Below are 22,253 nucleotides of genomic sequence, written 5' to 3'. Positions count from 1 at the left end.
TCCCATAAAGAAACCAACACAATGTTCTGCTGATGGATTCATACCCATGCACAGCTGTCTGTCACTCTCAGTGTGGACCCTTTTCTAGATCACTCAAAAACCTGCATGGCTATGAAGGTTACAAGCAGAAAATTAAATACTATGGCTTGTTTCAATCACAGGGAGTACACCAGTGCACAAACGTGCTCCACAGTCAGGACAAAGATGTCACTTTAAAAAGAGACACAGTATTATATTCAGTCAGGTGCAGTGTTATTGAAACAAGCACCATATGCTGTAGCCTCTGATGCCCTTTAAAAATAGCAAGAACTTTAAAAATCAGAGTGCCAATCTGGAGCAGAGGCTTTCTAGACTCCTTTCAGAGAATATTCTTCAATATGGAGCACAGCTATGAAGTACAGGTGCTAGAGCAGAACTACTGAAGCAGAAAAGGTTTTCAAATAGCAAACTGACAAATTTTGGCTGTTCAAGAAGAGAAAAAAATTGTTTTTAGATACAAATATTTGTATCTTCTTAAGATCCAGATATAATAAGAATTCAGAAAATTTGATTACCTTTTGACATGACTGACTCTGCAAATAACTAAGATAGAATTTACATGTATTAACTCAGGATTTATTTCCAAAATTTTCGACCTACTTAGGCAATAAAATTCAAGTTTGCAGTGAATATAGATGTTTAATATCAATAATGGAATATAAGGCAGGACAAAATGCTGCTTATATGCAATAAGAGATACAAAAGAGATCCATAACCACTTATGAAAGCTTTATTACACACATCAACTATTTGTCATTTATCACAACCTGTCAGGTGAAACAGATGCTTTTCCTGAGTAATAAGACTCAGTCCTATATCCAGAATCAGGATCCTAATTTAATCTGCACCTCATTAATGCACACAGTTTTAAGAAGCACTGCTTACTGTAAACAGGGCTCTGTTAACTCAAGATCAAAAGCTGGAACCAGAATCAGCAGCACCTGGGCTTTGAGGAAAAGAGCAGCGATGACAGGAAACATGGCCACAAGAAGAAACTTAACAAGCTAACTTAATTTATTTCATTTTATTAAAGGACACCACTCATGCTTTCCAGTTCCTACTTAGCCATCAGGATGTGCACATGGCACAAGTGACTTTTCAGGAGGGATTTAAAGGAGGTGACAGTGGTGGATTCAGAAACTAATTCAAGAGGTCATTCTCACGCTTGGGAAGCAGCAAGGAAAAATCGACCTTTTAAATCTCTACAGGGTGGTGAAGGCTGCTGTCACTGGCAGAGCAGAAGGGATTAGGAACTGGTGATTATTTGTATGAGAATTATAACTCTCACTTTGAAAATTAAAAAAATATTACCTCAAATCCTTTCACGCTGTCTCCAAGAGCTTCTACAATTCCAGAACATTCAAAGCCAGGAACAAGCGGCGTCTTAGGAGGGTTGTCAATATTCCCCTGTCGCACCATCAAATCAATAAAGTTCAAACCACTGTAAAACACAGGAAAAAATAAAATCAAGACTATTACCACAGATCAAAGTAAAGGAGGAAAACTTGACCCGAGTGATGGGACAGCCAGAAAACTCCAGGGCAGCATTAAGAAGCTGGGCTCTGCAGGGTAAGAGGGACCCAGCAGACATTCCCACCCCCAGATGCTGTGCCTTGGGCAGAGGCTGCACGTGCCAGGACACCACAGCTGCCAGCAGCCCAGAGCTGACAGACTGCTCACACAGGGCATTTCAAAATTCAGTACAGTCAAACACTGGCATTTCTACCAATGCAATACTAGCTGGCAAGTAAAGCTAGGTCAATTTAAGAAGAGAACCCTAAGCCTCACAAATTATAGTTATTTTGGGCTAGGAGCTACGTGATCTAACTGTCCTAACCTTTGATGTGACCCCAGGAATGCACCTTGTGTTTGTCTCAGGCAGGAGTCTGAACTCTGGCATGAATTTACTAAGTACCAGATAGGCTTTTGTTTTAAAACTGTTCCTTCCTGGATCATGTTTGTACATTTTTTCAAAAGGTATTAAGGTATGTGAAGTCCTCAGGCTCAGAAAAAAATACAGGTCTTTCCCTGCAGTCTGAGCTTTTGTGTTGTCTTTTGTATGCTATCCAATTTTATTAAGGAAAATTTTGTGGTTTCCTAGGCAGCCACAAAAAGAAAAAAAAAAAAAAAAGTACCACTTATCAACTATGTGCATATATTGATCACTGGCCTTAATGCCATAGTTAAAAGTTTAAAACTCCTAACTAGCTGAAATACACTTCAGCATTAATCCATTGTTCCAAAACACAGCCCTGTTTTCATGGTTAGCCAAGCACACAGCCAGTCCTACTCACACATGTGATACCAGCAACTGCCTGGATACCTCACATTACTGATGGGCACAAGGATTTATTAGATGCAGCCTTAGTCAGATACTAATCAAGACACAGACAGACTGAACAGACCCAACAAATGAATAGACAGAATAGACACACAGCTCCAGCATGAAGAGAGCATGGCATTCATGGGATGTAGGTCACTGGGGTGGGGGAAGGAAATCCACCAAATGTAAGCATTCATAATTGTGGTGGAGGGTTTAAGAGCAACCTGAACCCATAACTTTCACCATGCTCATACCCACAGCTTATAATATCAACCATATGGAAGGCTAGGAGGGGTTTTCACACAGGTTGGAAAATTCGGAATTATTTTGGAAAGGTCGCTTCTTATCCAGTGGGTAAGACCACCTCCTACATTGCCACTGTGATGTTGATAATGAAAGAGAAATTCCAAATAGGAAAATGCCTGCAAGGCAGTCATTGTCTGGAGAAGAGGAACAAGCAAACAGACAAAAACTCCAAAACAAACCACAAACCCAGAAATCCCACAGCACTGATGGCAGCCACTATCTGTGTACATTAACTTCAGCAATGGTCCTTTACCTGCATCTTTCCACACTGCAAGTGTTTTACAAAAAGTTAACTTTTCCCTCCATTCCTGCAGGAAAAGGCAGCTGGAGGCAAGGCTGTGATGCAGGAACCTGGGCAGGAAGACACCCCGTGGTGCCACAACAATTAGGCAAGAAGGAGACAGGTGGATATGCAAAGGCAATTGCTCTTTGCTGATGACAGTGATCACAAATAGATTCCTTCTCATGAAGTAAACTGTCAGACAGTTTTTGAAAAGGCACTCATTCAATGACATAATACTGGCAGTTCAGTTCTGTCCTAGATCCATTTCTCTTTCATCTGTTTTTTTCCCCAAAGGGGGATAAAGGGCAGCAAAATTATATTGAGACTTCATTGCTATTACAGTGAACTTACAAGACCTCACACTAGAACCGGTGTGATAAGGGAAGAAAAAACAGTACACAAGGCAAACAATAGTCAAGTCACATGTCAACCATATCTATATATAAAGGAAAGGTTTAAAATTATCAGGTCTCATGCTTTTTATGCAGAAACCAACACCATATGAATAAGACTGCCTTTAGGAGCAACACCGATGCTCTGTCCACTACACTTAGGATTTCTTTTATCTGCTCCAGTTTTTTTCAAGTGCTGTTATCTCACAGAGTCAGAAGGGTCACTTCTGCCTCATTCCTCATGACGCACATGTACAGCAGCACAAGGAAGAAATAATTATAAGAGAAAAAAGAACAACAGAGGGAGGTAATTATAGGACACCAGTTCTTATTCACACAACCTATCTGAAATACAGCTTCCGTTCATTCCAGCTACTTGTCTCATCTTTTCAACAGTCTGTATCCCAACGTTCTGCCGCCTGCAAATTACGATGCAAACAAATACAGGAGTTTCAACTGCTTCATCATTATCAATCAAAAATTATTTCAGGAGATATGCAGAAGCTGTGACTCAGCTTGGACATTGATGGCTGTTCCATTTCTTAGTCACTGAATGAGGCTAACACATGACTCATCTCAGCTGACACATTTTCAATTGTATCGCTGATATTCCAGACCTTCAAAAGAATTATTCATCTGGCTTAGTGCTAATAGCAATATATCCTCCATCTCCTCCATTTCTAGTACCATACTACAAAGTGTATACATACAACTTAATGGTTCTAGACATATGATTCAATTGGTTTTAACCACAGGGAATTCAGACACCACACAGAACTTGCTCTTCTACTGGTGTATACTATTTATCAAGCATGTGCACATCCTTCTTAAAAGAAAGCTTCTTTCTCTCCATCAATTTGTTGAGTCTAGTAATAACAATAACAATAATAAAAGATAATATTATACAATAATAGTAATAATAATAATAACAGTATTATAATAATAGTCTCTAGTGGTGGTCATCTACAAAACTGATTCAACAGAAAACGTGATTTGTAAGAAGCATTGGTGACTGGAGCAACTCATCTTGGGTGTGTTCAGCACTGCCTGCATCAACATGTGCATGCTGCCCTGGGCAAAGTCAACCCCCTTCTCACTCGGTCTCCCAAGTCCATCATCATCCCAATCAATCCTCTGCACTTACAGGCTTGGGTCAAGAGGATCAGCAAATTGATTTTGCCTTGCCTGGAAGCACACTTTGGTGACCTGGTGACCTTTCAGCCCTACAGCAATTTTCCAGTCAGGAATGACAAGCAGATGCTATCCAGCCTGCAGACTCCCCTGGCAGGCAGGGAAGCTCCCAAAACACACCAGGCATGGTGCAGTTACCTGTGGAGCAGCTGAGCAGGTCTGCTGATGTCAAACAGCACACGTGCAACTCACACAGCTCTACTGACACTGCAGCCCTGGAGAGCAGCTGCAGCTGTGGCTGCACAAGTCTATTTTACAGCTAAAATGTTCTTGTGCAGGTAGCTTGCTATTTGTGATACATACCCAGCTACTGGTTTCATGGAAGTGGAACTCATACAGGTACTGGAAAATGCTGTAAACCCCGGACACAGTTAGAGGAATATATTCATGTGCTAATAACATTTTTAGTTTTGCATGTTAACTTCTGTTAACCCAATGGCTGGAAAAAAAGTCACTCAGGAAACAAGACAGACTGAATGAAAATGAATGAAAATACAGCCCTGCTTGATAGCAAAATGAGCTGCTCAACTGCTATGATGCTACCATTAGTTCTATTCGGTCAGCACAGAATTTCTTGCATTTCCCATTGTGACTAATAGAAAAAAAACCCAATACCAAATGTGAATGCAAAAAATCCTAGCCCATTATTTATTAGTACTCATGCACATTGATGGATACCACTATTTTTCATAGGCAACACCTCGGTAGGCGGAATACTCATATGGGTCACAAACTTTACAAGCTCCATTAAGAACAGGATGGAAAGCACAGCATCTGAACAGGTCAAGACACTCAGCTACATTAACCTACCAGGATATTCCAAAACTGAAGCAGATCCACTGATACATGAATCAAAACAAGCTCATTCCCCCATTCCAGTAACATTTTTAACACAAGTTACTTCTAAGTAAACAGCTTGGCCTTCACCTTGGAATTTATCTTCCAGAAGCACCGTGTTTTCACGTAGCAGAAAAGGACAACAGAAGACAAATCCTTGCCTAGGCAAAATTAATTCAGTCTTTGGAAAACATCAAGTTGTGTAGTAAGATCCTAATGTGTGGTTTCTGTCACTCAAAAAAATCAATCCTATTTTCATGAAGGAACATGTGCCTAAGAACTGGCAATCTAGGAAGAACAGTCTGCTCCGATTGTCTGGGAATAAAAATTTAAAAAAAAGAAATGCCATCTAGGAAAGCTCATTTCAGGATGCTGCCAGACCATAGCCACTTGTCACCTGGACACAGGGACTAACACTGGGAAGTTATCCCGAGCTCTGGCCACGCTGCCACAGCAGCTCTGATGAAAAGGATGCTGACTTAAGTAAGTGATTCCCAGGAGAAAAACAGCCAGTGTCAGAAGGGAAAGAGACAGGTGCTGAGCAATACGCACAATCTGGCATCCACATTTATCACAGAAACCCAAACCCTGAACGCACTTGGCCAGGCTTTCCCCTCCCTTTTCCCCTAGCTAGTAGTGTGAAATACCACTGACAATTTTCTTCCCTTCGCATCCGCGCCGAGCGCACACAGAGCCGGCTGTGCGCCCTGGCCCGGGGAGCCCGGAGCTGAGCACCGAGCCGGGGAGCCCGGAGCTGAGCCCTGGCCCGGGAAGCCCGGAGCTGAGCCCTGGCCCGGGAAGCCCGGAGCTGAGCCCTGGCCCGGGGAGCCCGGAGCTGAGCCCTGGGCCGGGGAGCCCGGAGCTGAGCACCGAGCCGGGGAGCCCGGAGCTGAGCACCGAGCCGGGGTCCCGGCGCCGCGGGGAAGGGACGGGGCGGCGGCGGCTGCCGGGAGCGGGGCTGCCCCGCGGGGAAGCCACAGGTGAGGGAAGTGGGTGCCGGAGCCGGGGCTGCGGGGCTCGCACGGCACGCTCCGAGCGCAGGGATGTCCTGCCGAGGGACCCCGCACCCGCCCGGCCCCGGGGTCCCGCACCCGCCCGCCGCCCCGGGGAACGACAGGGCGAGGGGTGATACTGGACCAGGCTTTGACGCGGATCTTCAGCTCGCCCTCCTGCGGCTCCGGCATGGCTTTCTTGGACACGCGGAGCTTGTTGAGCCCCCCGAAGGCGGACAGCACCACGGCTCGCATCTCCTTGGCGTCCCCGGCGCGCAGGCTGCCGCCCGCGCCGCCTTCGGCCGCATCCCTGCCGCCCTCCTTCTCGATCATCTGCTCCGTCTCCTCGGCTCGCTGCGCTCCCTCCTTGGCCATGGCGGGGCTGCGGCGGCTCCCGCGGTGCCGCCGTGCGAGGCCGGTGCCGCCGTGTGGAATGGCCGCGGAGCCGCCGGGGCCCGCCCGCCGCACTGCACCGGCTGCGCAGCGCCCTCCGCCCCGCGCCGCCCCCGCGGCAGCCCCGCCACCGAACCGCACAGCCAGGCCGGGCGAAAGGACCTCTGAGATCGCACAGTCCACCCTTGTGACCCATCCCTGCCTTGTCACCCAGACTATGGTACTGAGAGATACGTCCGGTCCTTAAACACCTCCGGCGGTGGGGACTCCACTACCTCCCCGGTCAGTCCATTCAGTGTCTAACCATCTTTCTGTGAAGAAGTTCTTCCCAATGTCCAACCTCAACTTCCCCTGGTACAGCATTAGTAAGTCCTGTCACTTGTTACCTGGGAGAAGAGACCCATCCACACCTGGCTCCACCCTCCTTCCAGGTAATTGTAGAGGGATAAGGTCACCTCTGAGTCTCTTCTCCAGGCTGAACAGCCCCACTGTCACCTTAGGCCAGTGCAGAGCCCTGTGGCCACTGAGCTGAGTGTGAGGCCAGGCTGTTTGATTGGACCAGCCACCCTCTGTGCCCCCGAGCTCATGGCACCGTGGATTGAATCTCCACTCGAGATGCCCGGGTGTTGACCCTCACCAGGGAGCCCTGAGTGCAGAGTCACACCTTCCCTGTTCCTAGTCCTGAAGCTCTTCTAGGGGCCAGCTCAGTGAGCACTCTTAGTGTCAGAGGAGCTGCCTCACGACTGACACACACCTTTGTAGCAAGAAACACAAGCTTGAGACTGCTGTAGAGCACTTTTAAGCCTTTACACAACAGATTTTACCTGGTGATTAATGCTGGTCTTTGCTGGTTCCTATGGGGAGCTAAATCCTGTAATATGAGCACAGGGTATACTGCAAGGCACCCACCCACCAGAGCTCCCTGGGACTGTCCGGGTTTGGGTCCCTAAGGAGGCTCAGGCATCAGCCACTTAGCTCTGTGTTAATGAGGATCAGTCCCTGCAGCCTCCCCCCTGGGGCAGCTGAGTGTGTATTTTGGGTGATCACTAGTTATGGTTCCATGGACATTGATGGAGCATCTGTTATTAGTATTAGATCCCTGTACCAATTTGTGCATGGCCCCATAGTTCAGGTAAATCAGCCTAAAATGTTGCATGTATTTATGGAGTTCCAAAATTCATTGCAGCATCCTGTGTGTATGGCAAGTGGTCCTGCAGACCTCCCTGTGGGTTCTTCCATCAAACCACCCCTGCCTGCAGCAACTGAGCTCACAAGAAGCTTCAGGACCTCTCTGTCATCTGTTGGGGATTATGACCACCCTCTCTTTAGGCTGTGGAGTTGTAGGGTCTGAGTTCACCAGTACTCCTTAATTTCACAATGTGCATTTATTTAATCTTTGGTTATGTATTCAGTGTTCAAGTTTTTGAAGGAAGCCAAAAACTCTGGAAATATCTTAGCTATAACAAGTAATTGGGTAAAAACATTTTCATTAACAGTAACAAAGCAAGATAGTGGAGGAGTGGAGAGAATTTTCATATTCCTTAGCAATTTGGATTATTTTTTTCTCTCTAGTCTGTGAAAACTTTTAGACAAAGTATTTTTTAAAGGCCATTTCTGAGAATTTGTCATCTAAGCCTGCCATAAGTGAAGTGGTAAATAAATACATGTTAGGAGCAAGGAGAAATAGTACTAGCCTCAGGGAAGCTTCACTAGGTTCATTACCTCAAGCAGATTTTATCAAAAGTGGAGTCTGATGCCTCAAACACCACTTAAGTTGTCCTTAAGATATGTTCTGACGAAAATCAGAACCAGCTCATTAACACCATGAAGGATTTTATGTGTGACATAATAAAGTGATGCCATTCATTTCATTCCAAGTATCAGTGTGTGGAGACATCTAACTGTTTTAAAGATCAGGAACCCTTTTTTCCTCCCTTGTTCCCTTGGTAATACCATGTATATCCCCTCCCTGTTCCCTGCACTTGGTTAATTCAGTGCTGTAATGAGGAATACAAGGTTCTGTCACATTAGATCTGGCCATTTGAATGCATGCCCAGGCGTGCAGCAGCTGAATAAAGAATAGCATGCACTTGTCTCCAAATGATTCACTCTGCTGGCATCTTGCTACAGTTCTTACTTAAATGAATGGAGAAGTGTAGAGTGACTGGGGAAAGTAAAGCAGATAACATATGGCAACTAAGTGACATCCAGAATGATGAAGAGACTGGGGGACAGCTCACTCGCATCCCTCCAGCACTGCAACAGCCAAAGAAGTGAATCTGGGCCTTCAAACTACATTTGTTTTGCAATGGTTTGTGAGTCTTCTGATTAAGCCTCTCCATATTGATTTAAAGCTATCTCTATTCCCCTTTGGACCTGAACCAAAAGTAATTTATCCTAAATACCTTAACCGTGTACTGTTTGCAAGTCAAAATGTTGAAGGATGGCCATTTTTTAGAAACATGATGTATGGTAGAACCAGTAATTGCACGGGTCCATTGTGTCAACCAAAATAACATGCAGCAGATATTTGTGCATAATCATGATTCCATTAGTTTGACTTAATTCCTGATCACTTCTTTAAGAATATTTGGTGATGCAATACAGAAGCATACACTGATGTAAAAGCAGGATTTATTCTGACAGTTGACTGTAAATTTAACCACTTTAGAAACAGGCTGCAGGATGGCCATTCATATCACTTAAGGCTTCACTGAAAGCATTCCAATGATGGCTTTTACTGACTTCAGCAGCCAGTGGACTGGACCTGTAAAAGTGAAAACACTTTTACACTTGATTTGATGAGTATAGACAAGCAGTGACAATATTAATGAACATGCTGTGAGAACCTGAACAAAACGAAATTAAGAGTTCTTTCATCACCATCTGTACCTGCTGGTCAAGCTGGGGATATCTCTTCTTTGAGATGTTTAAAATGCTGAGGAGAAAGGAAGGGAAATGGAACAGTGTACTTGTGGATAAATGCTGGCAGTTGCAGTCAACATTTCCTCCCAATTCAGATCTTTAATTTTCAGAACTTCATAGTGTTCCTTTGTTCAGCAAAGGAACCTATATATGACTACATCAGATACTGATTTGAGGCTTCAGGCCTGAATTTCATAGAGGGGAGCAGTCATTCAGGATAAATCTCCGAATCTCTAGAATTGCCATACTTCTGGAGAACGTTAGAGAAAGAATTTGAAGTTGCTATTGGAAACACAGACCCGGTGGAAGGCTGATCAAAAACTGAAGCAAATGAGTTAAATGCAAGGTTTGATTCTGTGTGGAGATCAAACCAAACCAAACCAAACTAAACCAAACAACCCTTGGACCACTGTGCAAAAGAAATATTCCCCACTAGATACTCATTACATACTTGACACCACTTCTTTTTGGAAGAACAATGAGGTTTGTATTCAAGAAGGGCTTGATGTCATTGTATCAGTTTTTCTTCTTAACAGGAACAAGAAGAACTGAATGAGGGCTAATCACTTTTTTCAAAGGAAGTAACACATAAATGGCAAAAACAAAACTTTAGAATGCAATTTTTATCACAGTAATTTTATCTGGGACATGAATCATGTTTTGTCTTTAGAATAAAGTATTATAAATATTTTTGTTAGGTTAAATTATTTTTCTAGTAGTTATAAATTAAATTAGAAAATAATAATGATGCATGTTCTGGCTGCTTTAATGCATAATCAAGGCAGTTTTAAATACATTGAGTTCCAAAACATTGGATTTTTTTTACAGTCTATTGTCACTGAATGCTGTCTAGTGCTGAAAAGAAATCTGAAAGGAATTATGTTTTGAAAACATGTTCAGAACACCTTTCAGCTGTTGTTATGCCCTGGAGTCCACAACATCTCTTATCAATAGGAAAACTGATTAAGTGTCTTTTCCCACCTGTATCCTTGTGCAGAATGTATTAACAAAGATATTTCCAAAGGAATCTCCAAGACTACAGAATTCTAGATTTATTTGTTTGGGCTTTTTAAAAACAAGAGAGACCTCAATTTCATAAGGTTAATTTACATTAAGATAATTGTATTATTTTATTTTATCTTAGCCAGGGGCTTTCTCTTGCTGGTGAAGCTCTGTATGAATCATAGTAGCAATGAAGCAATTCTCTGATCATCAGCACTAAAAAGAACTGTACAGTTCCCTTCAGCAGATGCAGTTTAGAGCTCCTTGGCATCATCAGAAGTAATGAAAATGTGTTGCATTTTAAACCAAAGAGGAAAAGAAATGAAAGCACTCACAGAGGATTTGGCAAAGCCAATACAGGCCAATATGACTTATCCTGTTGGCTGCTCAGTTATTGCAGCCCTTTTCTACTTTACCATTTGTCTTGCTTGGAGATTGTGCTCAGATAATTCAGTGATGGGTACAACAGAAATTAAATAAATCATAGCTGATCATGAAATAATACAACTTAGGAAAATTTAAATGGATTGTGAAGTATTTACATCATGGTGATGACAGTTATCATATAGAGACCAAAATAAGCCCTTTTAACAAAACATCATTTATATTTTTGCTCCTCAGGCCCTGTTATCCATTTATTTGGCTAATGTAGTATAATGTAAAAATACTGTTCAATATCTTCTACTGTTTATAAATTCCAACACCTCTGTTGTTTTAAATAAAAGCTCTATGTATTTTTTAATTTGAAAAAAAAAATACGATTTTGGTAGTAACATTGAAGTTCTATATTTCCTTTTGGCACTCAACTGAAGAAATGAAGAAAAAAAAAAGGTCAGAAAAAATTGCAGAGGTGGATAGTAGATCACAAGGAGCAAAGTTACCAAAGATGAGTACATTACTACCATCACTGCTTAAGAGCATCTCTCGAAAAAAAACAGACTGGCTACACTGTCCCAACTCCATCATTTCAACTCTCCATGACTTGTTTCCTGCTCTGTAAAGCTAAGTTGATCCATTTTTACCTAATATGAATAACAATTAGTAATACATACTTACAGTCCTCTTGTTATTACTGCACCAGCACCAGGTACCCTTAGGTTTTTTTTAGGGTATTGCAATGCCATCCCTGAATCTAAACAGGTTCAAGATGTTATTTGTAGTTTATTATTTTAGGTAATTTGTAGCAAAAGTAAAAACTGATTGCACATGTTGAATCTCCCTTTGTAAGTACTATGGTCAGTGACTGGACTGTTATGTGTATGGGGATGCACATGATGATTTATGTACTGCTTCATTCTGTGTGACTCCAGGGATTGAGAAAGAGTAATCCCACTTGGCATTTTGACTCAATTTGGTCTCAGTAATTATGGATCCAGAGTAACTTGTTAGAAGCTTGTGAAAAAATATCTCTGAAGTTTACAGCACAGCAGAAGTGTACAGAAAAATAAGAATTCAATGAATACTAAGAATAAGCCAGTTATCTTACTGGCTATGTTCAATTGTTATCCACCGTTACAGTACAGTGCACAATATCACCAGGAAAATTGTGAATGTCATCTTTAGACTGATCTAATAACACATTGTATTTTTGATCAAAGTTACTTTCTACAAATTACCAAGCTGTTTTGTCTTTTTGAGGCTGTTGTTTTTCTCTTGTTAAGTATTTACATGTATAATAGAGGTAGCATCTGAAACTGCTCAAGGAAACCGAAGTTAGCTTTTAGGTTTTCTAAGCTGAGATCTGTCTGTTTTTCCTGTTTCTGAAGCTAGTCCAAGAGCAGTGACAGAGAGGTTGCTTCCCTGGGAGCAGGGATTCTTCTATCTTGAATTTAAACCTGAAGGCATTGTACTAATTTGCAGTTCTTACAAGAGCTCTGTCACTGCACAGAATTTCCATAGGCATTACAATAAAAAGGACTCTTTCACCCCACAAGCTCTTGATGCAGCTTTCTGTACCACCCTGCTTGTGCCCTCTGTGATGGGCCTTTTGCAGAAAGGAAAAAGATACTCGTTAGCATAACTGTGTTTTCTGTAGAGTGTTTTATCATGGTCTATTAATATTCTCTTTCCTTCAGTTCCATAGCTACTTACTGCTTTCTAACTCATTGATTTTAATAAACCAATTGAGCGTGCTGCTGTATTCTCTTCTGCTCTCCCTGTATTCTTTTCTACTCTCCCGGTGGAGGAAAAAAAAATTACCCATAAAACCAAACATAAACACTATCTTATTAGGAGATTGGTTTCCTCTGAGCACTCTTAAGATGCTAATGGAACTGTTCATTACATAGCTTCTAGGTTGGATCTCACTTGGGCTGCTAGAAACAGGGATTTTCACTGAATAAATGCATTTGAGTTTTCAGGCAAGGTTCAGAACCTGTATTCAGTTTTGCTGCAGTGGAGTTATTATTCTTCATAGTGGCTGGTGTGATGCCATGTTTTGGATTTACAACCTCAATGGTGCTGATAACACACCAGTGTTTTTGTTATTGCTGAGCAGTGTTTAAACAGTGTCAAGGCCTTTTCTGCTTCTCTCACCACTCCTGCAGCAAGGAGGTGCACGGGGAGCTGGGAGGGGACACAGCTGGGACCCCCACCAGATGGAAGGGGAATCCTATTCTACATTGCATCTTGATAAGCAAGCACTGCTGAGGGAAAGAAGGAACATTTGGGGTTATGGCTGAGACCCTACTTTCCTGGAAATGGCCAAACATCTGCCTGCCTAGGAAGCTGCCTAGGAAGCAGGGAATAATTCCTTATTTTGCTTTGCTTGCACATAAAGCTTTGCCTCACTTACTAATCTGTCTTTATCTGAACCCACAAGTTTTCTCAGTGTTGCCCTTCTGACTCTGCCCCACTGCACTGCAGGGGAGAGATGAGAATGTGTGTGGGGTTTATCTGCCTGTCAGGGTTAATCCACAGCAAAACCAAAACCACATTCTTTTTATGCTGGTTTTAATAAGTAAACTCATATATTAGGAAATGGGCTCAAAAAATCTTTATGCCATGTTCACCTAGAGAAGTAGTTCATATTTTATATGCATACTAGTGAAGTTCTTTGGGTAAGCTTATATTATTGATAATGGCACAGTACTAAATATTTATAGCACTAGGAAAAGTGGTCCAGTTTTTATGGCTTTTGGGAAGGCTGAGAGAATTAGGATTGTTCAGTCTGGAGAAGAAAAGCTTCAGGGCTACTTAACTGGATCTTTCCAGTACCTGAAGGAGCTCCAGCAAAGATGGAGAGAGCCTGTTTGAATGGCTTCAAACTGACAGAGTAGATTTAGAATGAATGTTAGGAATAAATCCTTTACTGTGAGTGTGAGGCCCTGGCACAGGTTGCCCAGAGAAGCTGTGGCTGCCCCACCCCTGGAAGTTTCCAAAGTCAGTTTGGACAGGGCTTGGAGCACCCTGGGATAGCAGAAGGTGTCCCTGCCCATGGCAGGGGGTTGGAATGAGGTGACCTTCAAAGCCCCTTCCAGCCCAAACCATTCTATGATTTTGTGCTTCTATATACTTATTCCATCTGTAGCTGTAGGTCACTGTACTGGAAGATAATGGAAAAAAAAGCATTGTAGTCTGAAATTGGACCATTTGCTGACAGCAGTGTAACTACACAGAAGGACTGACTGTGCCATTCTGTTTCTTCTCTCACCCCAGTGTGGGCTTGTTGCCCACTGCACAGTGCCAATTCACACACCAAGGCAAGGTATTTCTATTTTCTGCTCTAGTTTGCAAAGTAGGAATCTGGGGGGGTAAGCCACAAGAGGATGGCTCTCCCACCATTGAAACTTCACCCCATTTTAGCAAACAAAGGCATCAGTATTCACCAGCTAAAAGCTACCCGGTTCTCTTATTAACTGGTATTCTATCTTCAATTGGTTAAATGATTCTTTGCCTTATTATTTCCATGCTCAGTCTTCCTCTTTTCAGTCATTTGGTTTCTTGGGTTGGTGGCTGTGAGTTGGTGGCTGCAATATTCCCCTGCCTGAATTGCCTTTTACCCAGCTGGAGTTGATTTTAGCATGGTTGCTGAGTTGACTTTGTTTGTTTCTTCCTTATCTTGGGAGTTCTGCTAAGTGTCCCTGTGGCCCGTAAATTCTGCATTCTCTGTGCCCAGTATTAGAAGCACATCCTTCTTCCCAAGCTTTGCTAACCTCCCCCAGGTCTGAGATCATTGAAGCTTGTCAAGCCCTAGACTTAACAAAGTAATTCTTCCAACAAGTAATTTATGTTTCTAACACCTGGACATAATTTAGGGGCTTTGAAGCATTAGCATAATTTCAGATGTGCTTTTCAATAATAATCAGCTAAATGTTAGATAAAGGTGATTTCTGGAGACAAAATTAATGTAAATGCTGCATAGCAAACCTTCCAGGCTGCAACCAAGACAAATGATTGATTCTTCAGTTTTTTCATTCTTGATTCATGATAGTCTTTTGAGAAATCAGATCTGGTCTAATAAACTCCAGATTTGGAAATTCTGAGGGGAAAAAGTCAGGAGATGCGAGCCCATAGAGCATTTTCAGACTTCTTCTGCTGTGGCAAAGTTTGTGTTTTAAGAGAAAACCTTGCTAACAAGGTAGGATGTGGCTGCAGATGCAAGACAGACAACACATCTTGTTGTGTAAAGGCAGCATTCTTACTCTTCTCCCTCTAGAAATTGTGCAGATGGATTAGAATGCTGGTGAGTTATGAACTATCACGAACAAGTGATCAGAGAAGGTTTTTAAAGATGAATGGTAGAACCTGGCCACCTGAGATTTTTGAAGTCCCAGTTAAGGGGTGAAAATGGGGGACTGCTTACTGTCACAATGTCCTGGCATTGCCTGATTGTGATCTCTGCAGGTTCCAAGAATTTCTGCTTTTTTGAGACATCAGTAGAGGGCTTTAAAGTCCTCATGAAATTATTTTCCTGTGTGGAAGTTTCAATCACACCTGCTATCTCCCTGCATGACATAACATACTTGGGTACCCATGTAAACAACCATTTGCTTGATCTTTTTTATCCAGTGTAAGAAAACCTGCAAGAAAACTTGGGCACTCTGGATAAATCTTTTTTCTTTCAGGGTAAAATGAAAGGACAACTACTTCCTGAGCATGCATTTGATTTCCCCTTACTTTGAGGTAATTCTATATCTAAAGTCTAGCTGGTCAATTTATCAGATGATTTAAATTAAAATTGGAAACCATTTTAGGCAAGAGTTTGAAGTCTCTTTGTAAAATCACAGTACAAGTACTGGCATTTGCCTTAGTGTTTGAGGAAATAATTTAAAATGCAGTTTATATCTATCTACAGTAAAAATAAAAGTTAGGAAGAAGTAACATGGGAAGTGAAGTCAGGACAAAGGAAACTGAGGTTTCTAGGGAAATTGGTATTTTACACCACAAAACTAGATTTATTTTTTTTCCCACATAAGAAAAAGATACAGAAACCTTCTGGCTTAATATTTCAGTCATGAGTTAAGCAATGTCCTTTCATGATAGATAACGAGCCAGCATCTCTCTTTAAACATGGAGATGCTGACTAGCTGGAGAAGGGGGATTGTGTTACTAAATCTGATCCAAATACCAATGCTATCTTGGTTAAGCTGCAGCATCAGAATTATTTCTGCTGAATGGCACCCAAGTTTCCTCAGAGACTTTGAAATCAGTGAGATTGTCAAGCATGTGTAGTCCAAAAAGGAATTTCTGCACTAAGAGGCTGGATCTCTAATTACCTTGAAGTCACCTCCTTAGGAGAAAATGGAAGAGGTTTACACTACTTTCAAATCTTTAATTCAAGGGTTTAATTTCTCCAGTTCAGAAAAGATGAATTTACTGTTGGGTTAATCAAGTTCAAAGAGAAGCAATTATTAGTGAGGAAAAATGAACAATGCTCCAGAAAGCCAACATTGCAGGATATTTCTCTTATTTTAACAAGGTGGTGGTGATGGCAGGGGTGCTGAACCTTCTCAATTTTGAGAGAGAAGTGTGAGTAGGAATCTAAACAAAAGGAGACAAAAGGCAGTGCCCTACAGACACACCTAAATAAAAGAATCTGGTATCAGCTCATGGGAGGCAAGCACATCAAAAGAGAAATCCATGTGAAGCTGTTCAAAAAGGTTTGTGAGTTACTTTTGAAAGTGTGTGCTCTATCCAAATAAAACATTCCGTTAGGACAAACAAGAAATCTTTTCAGTGTTCAGTGGTCTGAGGTACTGTGGGTGAGAAGCATCAGGGACACAGAACACATTTCCTTCATGCTCCAGCTTCAGGGCTAGGGAGGCTGAGGCCTGCAGGAGACTTCAAAAGCTCTACAGAAACAACTGAACAGCACAACCATCAGACAGCTCCCTGGATGAGCAGGCAGACATGAACTGGGGCACCACAGCCCTCCTCAGATAAATACAGAGCCAAGTCATGCCGAGTTCTAGAGGGAACTGCCAAGAATTCTAGCAAAGATTCTTACGGACAGTTACAGTGATCACATCCCCTGCTGCTGGCGAGCAACATCAGAAAGGGAACAACTGAAGTTAAAAGGAAGAAGGAAACCTTAAATCATTAAAACAAGAGAAAATTGCATTATTTAATTGGGAAATCGTGGCACAGATACATCAATGTCAAAACCAGTGAGTGCATATTGTCCCCTGTGAAGAGCCAATTTACTTTTGATTTGTCTCAACCCACATAAGAAAGGGGTTGCACAGGTGCCACATCCAGGAGGCACTGAGGAGAAGATGGAGGAAAGCCTTGTCTCTGGGGAGACTTTGTGTGACAGCCAGTTCATGTGTCACATGGGACAGACAGTCAGCAGGGGAGCCCTGAAGAGACTGTACCCTGCAGACACTCTGCAATCAGATGGCAAAATGTCTCTACCAAAGGGCTGCAGTGGGACATTGGACTGGGCCAATGGTGTCCTGTCAGCTGGCAGACTTTGGGAGGGCCAGGAGGCATAAAAATAACTGCACCTCAAGCTGTGGGGTTTTTTCAAAACTTGCTTTTTGAGTGGGGGGGGCTTTGGAGACTGTGCTTTTTGCTTCTGGGGAGGCTTTGAGACTTGCTTTTTGAGTCTGGGGGCCTTTTGTGTCTTGTGTTTCTGCTTTGACTCCAGCCTGCTGAGGCCCTCACTGGATCTCGCTCACCCTCACATCTGTCCTGTCTCCCGGTGTCCCTGACCAACGCCCTGCCTGCTTCGTATCTGTGTCCCAGAGCCACCTGTGTGTGTCCCTGAGCCACCTGTGTGTGTCCCTGAGCCACCTGTGTGTGTCCCTGAGCCACCCGTGTCCCTGGGCCACCCGTGTCCCTGGGCCACCCGTGTCCCTGAGCCACCCGTGTCCCTGGGCCACCTGTGTGTGTCCCTGAGCCATCCGTGTCCCTGAGCCACCTGTGTCCCTGAACCACCTGTGTCCAGCCCTCCGAGCCAGGCTTCTCTCTCTCCCCATCAATTCCTTTCCCATTTTATTTCCTCTTGCTCTGTCTTTTCTAGCCCTCTTTAATCCAGAACTCCTTTTTATTTTGTTTTTTTGTTACCCAAAATTGTTTGTCTGGATTGACTTAATTTCATTCCTGACTGTCTATTTCTAAAAGAGCTGCTTGCAGTTTCCCTCTGTTATAAATGAAATTAGAATTTTGACAACTAGGTCTATTGAGTAAACAGCAGTTTAATTAAAAATGAATACAATTTAGTAAATTAAATAGTAATTTGGTATAAAATAATACAATTTAGTAAAAGAATACAATTTAGCAAAAGAATACAATTTAGCAAAAGAATACAATTTAGCAAAAAAATTACAATTTATACATGTAATTTGCCAATAATTAAGTATGATAAAAGCATAAGCAAAACCTACAGGGGTACGGAGATGGCTTCTCACCCTACACTCAGGTATGAAACAAAGCAATTCAAACAAAACTTATATACTATATGCTTATACATATTCATTAATGTTTCCCATAAGTATCCTCCCATTTCCGATTCTGTAATTTTATGTCACTATTCCTCACAGCTCATGCTTCACTTGTTGCTAAGGGGCCTTCAATCTTCTTTTGGTGGTCTTTGGATGAAGGCTTACACTCATCCTCGCTGTCCTCTGGATAACCTCACAGGTTGTGCATGTGTACTAAGTGTTGTGTTATATGAGTAAGCATTGTGTTCCACTAATTAGTCTTACATTTAATAATTTTCAGGCCCTATGCCTAAAGTCATTCCAACTTTATCCATCTCAAGGTCGATTTTGTCTTGGGACATCACTTATCTCAAAACTACATCCTGTACCTTAATTTTAACATAAATAATCTGTAAAGGGGTCCATCTGCCCTGTAACACTAATTCCCGTGATTGCTTCTAATAATAACTTTCCAAATAGTTACAGTTTAGTTAGCACGAATCATTTCCATTTATTCCACCTCAGTGGAACGCGGCGCCCCTCTCATACAATACTGTAGTGCAAGAGCTGGCACCTGCCAGGCTCTGATGGTTCTGCTCAAACACCTCAGCCAGGAGCTGGGAACAGAGAGCTTCCTCCATCAGGAAAAAGCCATTTTGAGAGGATTAGTCCAGCCTAGTGGCAGTGTAAGCTGACCCTGGACACGAGTGCGAGGAGCTCTGTCCCCGGGGACGGCTGCTGCAGTGTTCTGAGCTGGGAGAGCCTCTGCCTCTCTCGGCAGCAGACAGTGCCATCCTGTGGCAATTACTGCTTCCTCGGCTCACCCATCCAGGCTAAACCCTGCTGTCTATCCCGGAGTTAATCAGCAGACCCCTCTGTCCTGCTGAAGTGTTTCCACAGCACGAGGAGACCCCTTAGCAGGATGTAGGCAGGCTCCATACAGATCTTTCTCCAAATTCCAACTGAAGTATTTCAAGGAAAAGCCATTTCTGGGAAAGGGTTAAACCAAGCCCCTGGGTAGCTCATGACTAGTGGTGTCGGTCACCCTCTGGGCCTCAGCAGAGGTGGATCAGCCTTGATCAGCCCAGGGCAGAGGTGGAAGAGCCGCTGTTTGCCCAGTGTGAGCTGGGCAGATGTACTCACACAGAGTCTGTTCTTCACTGGGCAGCAGTGCAGAATCTTCCTCCCAGCAGCTGAACCTCTCCCTGCTCTCTCTTGCCTCTCCTTGCAGTTCTTGGCAGCTGACCCAGAGCAGAGCTCATTTCAGCCTTGCCCACCAGAGGTGGTGTTCCAGAACTACACCCCTGGTGAGGTCTGTGAAGTGCCTCCCATTTATTATCCACGGTGGTGTTTGCTGCTTAAGTACAGCAGTTTGGCCTGCAAATAGTAAAGAAAAAACAAGAGAAATTGCTCTAACTTGGCTTCCAGTTATTTAATATTTACTCTAACTAACCTTTCAGCTACTGATCAAGATAGATTTTCAGGAGCAGATCCAGAGATGAGCTGATGTCACAGTTCCACAATGAGGGAATGGGGACAGTGATTTGGTCTCATTTGGTGAAGAGTAATTTAAAAGTCTCCATAGTGGAATCATTTAATCCCCTGTGATTAGGGGAGGTAATTAGTCTCTACACTGAGAGGTCGGTGTGAGCTGAGCCTGTAGGGTAATACAGGCTTGGCTGTCCCTTTCTTCCTGATGATTGCAGGCTCATCCTCTTGGGCTACACGGTTTGCTTCTCAAAAACACTCAAATCAGAAAACTGTTGTTAAATTTTATTCCGAAACAAGACACCTATGATCTCTTCAACAGTTTTTTGGAATGTAATTTATTTCCACTGCCACCCGGAAAATTCGAAGGTCTGATTTTAAAGTCCCGATGAACCCTGGACGCTTTTCAGCTGAGAAATGAAGACTGAAAAGCTTGTCCCTTTTGGCTTGATTGTGTTACTTTTGTTATGTTTAGTTGCTTCCCGCGGCTCACCCCGGCCCGCGGCCCTGGCCCGGCACCGCCTGTTCCCGGCCCGGATCAATTCTGTTCCCGGCCCGGATCAATTCTGTTCCCGGCCCGGATCAGTTCAATCCCCGGCCCGGCTCGGTTCAATCTCCGGCCCGGCCCGGCCCGGTTCAATCCCCTGCCCGGCCCGGTTTAGTCCCGTGCCCGGCCCGGTTTAGTCCCCGGCCCGGCTCGGTTCAATCCCCGGCCCGGCTCGATTCAATCCCGGCCCGGCTCGGTTCAATCCCCGGCCCGGCTCGATTCAATCCCGGCCCGGCTCGGTTCATTCCCCGGCCCGGCTCGGTTCAATCCCCGGCCCGGCCCGGTTCCATCCCCGGCCCGGTTCCATCCCCGGCCCGGTTCGGTTCCATCCCCGGCCCGGTTCCATCCCCGGCCCGGTTCCATCCCCGGCGATCGGGCCCGTGGTTGCGGGGTAACCGCGAACGCGGCCAGCGCGGCTGTGGCGCTGCTGCTCCAGGCTCTGTCCGTGCAGAACGCGCTCCTGGCTGGGTGTTCGCAGCCTGGGCGCGGGCACGAGGCTGCTCTGGGCGATTCGCCGAGAGAATTTTCACTGAGAATTGCGAGTTTTCAATTGGCAGAGCATTGGTCTCTGCGAGGATATACTGAATTTCTTTTGAAGGTAAAGATTGACTGAAGTGGTACTTTGTGGCTTTGTCACATCTGTGCTCTGAAAGAGAATGCCAGAGAGAAATACAGGGTGTGATAGTGCCACACTGCTGGTGCAGCAGTTCAGGGGCAGGTACAGCTGAGTGGATGAGCAATGTCTGGTCTACTGATTGTGCTTTTTTCACTGAAGAAACACAACATTTTCTAAATACACCAGTCTGTCCATTTTTTCCTATCATGATTACTTAAACTGCTTAAAGAATGAATGAGTTCTGTTCAAGTTTCAGAGGCTTCTTATCATCTGGTTATTAAAAATATTAGGGAGATGTCTCTGCATTAAGGTGCAAATGAGATCATATCCCAACATCAATAGTCTGGATATTATGTAACAATAAATGCAAGGAAGAGACAAAGAAATAGAAAAAGGGGTGGGGAGGGGGGAATAAAGAGAGTGACAGAGACAGATGAAGTAGAAAATATCACTATTCCATGGATCCCATCGGCACACCATGTGGTGAGATCTCACAGAACATAAGACTCCAATGGATGAACACAGATTTGGGCAAGGTGGGACTGCCTCTCTGGGACAGGGCAAGTTTGACTCTGTCTCTTGCTACTTTCAAATAATATAAAATCTTCAGCAGCAGTATATCCTTTGAGTCTGCCATGAATTGGGTTGTGGATTTTCAGAGTTCTGTTCTTGCTCCTTCCAGTTTTGTTAAGGCATTGTTGCACATCTGCGACATCGTCTCTTCAAAATGGCTTCTGGAGCCCAGAAAAGGACACCTCGTCTTTTGTTCAGGGAAAACCTGAAGCCTGCTAATGTAAGTACCCTCTGGGGCTGTGTTAAGGCTGGAAACGCCCCTGGTGTCCCTCCTCTCCCTGCCCCTCCTGTTGTCCAGCAGCACTGTGAGGCTGCAGAGCCCTCCCCAGCTCTCTGTGCCGTGCTCCTGTTGCTGGGGGCTGTCCTGGTGCACTTGGGAACACCGTGTGTTGCTCCAGGGACACTCCAGCGTCTTGCCTGGCTGTGCCACTGGGGCCAAGTGAAACCAATGTCCAGCTGGAGCCCTGAGCAGGCGCTTCTC

At 43.9% G+C, this 22,253-nt stretch overlaps 2 protein-coding genes across 2 annotated transcripts in view; one reads left to right on the top strand and one right to left on the bottom strand.

The window, feature by feature from the left end:
- VAT1L (vesicle amine transport 1 like) overlaps nt 1-6,853 on the bottom strand; it is a 54,098-nt gene extending 47,245 nt beyond the window's left edge. Inside the window, exons 1-2 of the mRNA XM_058845807.1 lie at nt 6,509-6,853; nt 1,351-1,480 (exon numbers count right to left, since the gene is read on the bottom strand). Of these exons, the coding sequence (XP_058701790.1) occupies nt 1,351-1,480; nt 6,509-6,738 (360 nt within the window). The 5' untranslated portion in view covers nt 6,739-6,853. The remainder of the gene's footprint in view (nt 1-1,350; nt 1,481-6,508) is intronic.
- LOC131582761 (hydrocephalus-inducing protein-like) overlaps nt 6,737-22,253 on the top strand; it is an 86,841-nt gene continuing 71,324 nt past the window's right edge. Inside the window, exon 1 of the mRNA XM_058846229.1 lies at nt 6,737-6,976. Within this exon, the coding sequence (XP_058702212.1) occupies nt 6,737-6,976 (240 nt within the window). The remainder of the gene's footprint in view (nt 6,977-22,253) is intronic.

Source organism: Poecile atricapillus, chromosome 10, assembly GCF_030490865.1.
Source record: "Poecile atricapillus isolate bPoeAtr1 chromosome 10, bPoeAtr1.hap1, whole genome shotgun sequence".
In the NCBI taxonomy this organism is placed as follows: domain Eukaryota; kingdom Metazoa; phylum Chordata; class Aves; order Passeriformes; family Paridae; genus Poecile; species Poecile atricapillus.
The sequence above is the reverse complement of the archived record's forward strand: the minus strand, read 5'-3'. Positions and strand labels throughout refer to the sequence as shown.